This window comes from Empidonax traillii, unplaced genomic scaffold (genome assembly GCF_003031625.1).
Source record: "Empidonax traillii isolate 1590-97213 ecotype Southwest subspecies unplaced genomic scaffold, ASM303162v1 scaffold4:size3804566, whole genome shotgun sequence".
NCBI classification, from domain to species: Eukaryota; Metazoa; Chordata; class Aves; order Passeriformes; family Tyrannidae; genus Empidonax; species Empidonax traillii.
The window spans coordinates 2,840,178-2,844,104 of record NW_020955197.1 but is presented as its reverse complement, the minus strand read 5'-3'; the positions used below and the strand labels follow the sequence as shown (position 1 = coordinate 2,844,104).

General features: G+C 46.6%; 1 protein-coding gene across 4 annotated transcripts in view; it reads right to left on the bottom strand.

Moving 5' to 3' along the window:
* NR2F1 (nuclear receptor subfamily 2 group F member 1) overlaps window positions 1-3,899 on the bottom strand; it is an 11,714-nt gene extending 7,815 nt beyond the window's left edge. For 2 of the 4 annotated variants that reach the window (XM_027878034.1, XM_027878040.1), the window contains exon 1: window positions 3,077-3,899. In XM_027878034.1, coding sequence (XP_027733835.1) covers window positions 3,077-3,527 — 451 coding nt within the window. In that variant the 5' untranslated portion in view covers window positions 3,528-3,899. Of the gene's footprint in view, window positions 1-337; window positions 767-3,076 lie in introns of those variants that run through there. The other 2 variants (XM_027878048.1, XM_027878079.1) reach the window with 2 other exon arrangements.
* Window positions 3,900-3,927: the final 28 nt, after the last annotated feature.

The following is a 3,927-nucleotide window of genomic DNA, read 5'->3' as shown; positions in this document are numbered from 1 at the left end:
AGATTAAAAAGAAAGGGAAAAAAAAAAAAAAAACCAAGGCAAACAAGACAAATCCGCACACAAACCCCCGCCCTCCCATTCCCCCCCCCAACAACAAAAGGCAGCCCCGCACGTAAAAAAATAAAATCAAATCCTCCGAGTGGTGAGAAAGTGGAGTTAAAAATCACAGCCAAGTGTAAAAATTATAGCCAAGCTCTGTTGTGGATCCCAGCCGACTGTTCTGATAGCACTGATATTTACAAGTGAACTGATGTGTCGCTTTTTAAAATAAAATATTAAATAAAATAATTCATAAACCCAAATGTGTCCATATTCTTCAGAAATACTGCATCATTACCCTTCAAGCTGGAACAGGTCGCAGCCCTCCAGCTTCCCATTGCTAACTTTATTACACAGAAACAGCTTTCCATAGAGGACCCCCCTCCCCCGCCCAGCAAAGTTCTCCCTGCTAAAAGGAAGAGAAAGGTTAAATATTATCATTGGAAATGGGGAAATAAAACAAAAGGTCCAAACTTACAATAGCCAAACATTCGTGGAAAAAAAAGGGGACGGTGTAATTAATATCTTTGGTGAGCTGTTGCCACTGCAAAAGCCTGCAGTCAGCTTTGCACAGTGAATGCACAAGCTTGCAACTGCAAAAACACTGGAGTCATTAACCATCTCCACACAGAGCGTGAGCATGCCTCGAGTCCCGAAAGCTGACCGAAGTGTGGTGTTTTTTTTTTTTTTTTTTTTTTTTTTTTTTTTTTTTTTTTTTTTTTTTTTTTTTTTTTTTTTTTTTTTTTTTTTTTTTTTTTTTTTTTTTTTTTTTTTTTTTTTTTTTTTTTTTTTTTCTGTTTTAGTGTGTGCGTGTTTTACTTCATCAGTGCCAGCGGTTGCAGCCGCATGCCATGTAAACAAAGGTAACTTCAGGGGAAGCTACGGCTACTCAGGCTTGTTCCCTGCACACAGACACGCACACGCACACCCGCACACGCTCGCTGGCACACACCCGCACACGCAGATCACTCATCTTTCCGGCGTGCCACATTTTTCTCAACTTTCTCTTTTCTTCCCCAACGAGCCCTCTTCGCCTCCCGGGCTGGACCTCTCTCCTGCTGCCCTCCAGCCCACCTCTCCCTCTTCAATCTGCTTGTAAACTTGGCAGTTATTTTCATTTAACTGCGAGCACAAGTCTTACTTTTTTTTCCTCCTTCTTTTTTTTTTTTTTTTTTTGCTTCCCCCCCGCTCTCCCAGACGCCTAACAACAACCCCTGAAGCTACCAATGAAGCCGTCATATTTACGAGCTCTTTCAGATCTGTTGCAGCTTCATTCTTTTTCTTGTGGCATATAAAATATAATTTTAAAACCAATTAAGGTAGTAGTAATCCCCGCTCCGCAAAACTGACTATTTCGCTGATGTTACTCTAGGACATCTTTAACGACAGTCACAGGGTAAACTTTAACTATAAACCGAGAAAATACGTTTCGAGAAGAAAGGAGGGCAGGAAATCTCCCTATACGATAATGAGTCTGAACTCAAGGAAAACCAACTCTTTGAAACAGCAACTCTTGGAAAGGAGGAGGAAAAAAAAGATAGCAGAGCAGTTGGAAATGGTGGGGAGCCCGCTGCCAGATGCAGGCTGCGGATACTTCTAAAATGAGAAGAACCGGTAAATAGGTTATAAATCGAGGTTTGTATGCAGACTTTAAGGAGAGAGTGGAGTTGATGAAGAAATAAAATGTGCAGCGAGCTTAAAAAGAAAGAAGGAAAGAAAGAAGGAAAGAAAGAAAGAAAGAAGGAAAGAAAGAAAGAAAAAAGAAAGAAAGAAAGAAAGAAAGAAAGAAAGAAAGAAAGAAAGAAAGAAAGAAAGAAAGAAAGAAAGAAAGAAAGAAAGAAAGAAAGAAATTATAGAGAGAAAGAAAGAAATTATAGAGAGAAAGAAAGAAATTATAGAGAGAAAGAAAGAAATTATAGAAGGAAGGAAAGAAAGAAATTTGAGAAATGACAGAAGTACAGAAACACGGTTCAGTCACAAACTTTGCTTTGAACGCATGGAATGAAAACAAGGCCAGATCTCGCACAGAAGCACACTCCGGGGCACCGGAAAGCACAGTGAAGAGGAGATACAGTAGCACATTTCCTCTCTCTCTCTCTCTTTTTTTTTTTTTTTTTTTTTTTTTTTTTTTTTTTTTTTTTTTTTTTTTTTTTTTTTTATCCCCTTCCATCTTCTTCACCCCTTTTCTTCTCTCCCTATTTACACATCTTTCATCTTTCTTTCGGGAAAAATGAGCCTGAGAAATGAATCTACTGAGAAGTGTTGCGGGTTTAAAAAGAAATGATGGGGTGGAAAAGGGGTGGGGAGGGTTAGGGGGAAGGAAGCTGAATGGAATCACATATAGTACGGGAGAAAGATGTATCTCCCCCCACCCTCCGGTCTCATGCCAACAATAGACAAAACCACATCCAAAACACACGCACACGCACACATGCATACACGCGCGCGCAGGGGGGAAGCGGGGATAGCGGCTAAATGACAAATATTTAGCAAGCGATCACAATACTAATAGTAATAATAATAAATTCTCTGCACAATGAGCAGGGAAGGGGCAAGCGCGGCAGTACCGGGGAAGGGGGTGGAGAGGAGCGGGAGGGAGGGCAGGAGGCACAAACGGAAAAGCAAGAGAAAACACCACCAACCACCATCGACAATAACAACAGAACCTGGCGCAAAGCTGCCAGATGGAGTGCAGGCAGAGGGAGAGATTGACGTGTGCATGGAAATATAGAGAGAGACCTAGATCGCCACGAAGAGCCGTAAATATATATACACAGACATATATATGTGTGTATATATATATGTATATATATGTATATATATATATTAATATGTGTGTGCGTTTGCACTCCACGCGAGTGAGCGCGTGTGTATATATATATATATATATATATATATATATATGTATATGCATATAGGTGCGTGTGTGTGCACGTACGGACAGGCAGACACAGACAGACGGAGAACCCTCGCACACGCACGCCTGCACAGCCGCGGGGAGAGGGGAGCGATAGCATAGTAGGGAAGAAATATTCACCTTCCCGCCTCATGCCCACTTTGAGGCACTTCTTGAGGCGGCAGTACTGGCACTGGTTGCGGTGGTGCTGGTCGATGGGACAGTTCCTGTTGGCGCGGCATGTGTAAGTTAAGTTCCTGCGGACGCTCCTCTTGAAGAAACTTTTGCAGCCCTCGCAGGTGAACTGGCCGTAGTGCTTGCCGCTGGACTTGTCCCCGCACACCACACACTCGATGTGCTGCTGGCTCTGCCCCGAGCCCTGCTGGCCCGCTCCCTTGTCCCCGGCCGTGCCCGGCGTGGATGGGGGTCCCGGCTGGCTGGGGGTCTGCGGGGTGTGTGGGGCTGCTGAGCCCCCCTGCTGCTGGGGCTGCTGCTCCCTGGCCGGCTGCGCCGCGGCGGGGTTGGGGCCACTCGGAGTGCCCCCGGCAACGTCTTCCTGCGGATCTCGCCAGCTGCTAACTACCATTGCCATATCTCGGGCCCAAAAAAGTGCTGGGGAGCGGCGCGTCTCGCTGCGGGCTGCCGGGGAGAGAGGCGGGGGGCGGGGGGGAGGCGGCCGGCCGGGCGCCGGGGGCGAGCGGAGAGCGAGGGGACCCTGCCTGCCGCCTGCCTCCGCCTCGGCTGCCGCCGCCGCCGCCGCTGCCCTGCTGCCGCCGCCGCTGCTGCCGGCTGGAGCCGCTCCTGCCGTTTTCTTTATTTTATTTATTTTTCGCCGCTGCGAGCCCCCCTCCTCTCGCTCGCGGTCTAGCTATTTTTTTTTCTAGGGAGGGGGAGGGGGCGACGGAGGATTTTCTCCCTCTCTCTTTCCCCCCCCTTCCCTTTCCTTTTCCACCCTTCCCTTTCCTTCCCTTTCCTTCCCTGCCCTTTCCTGT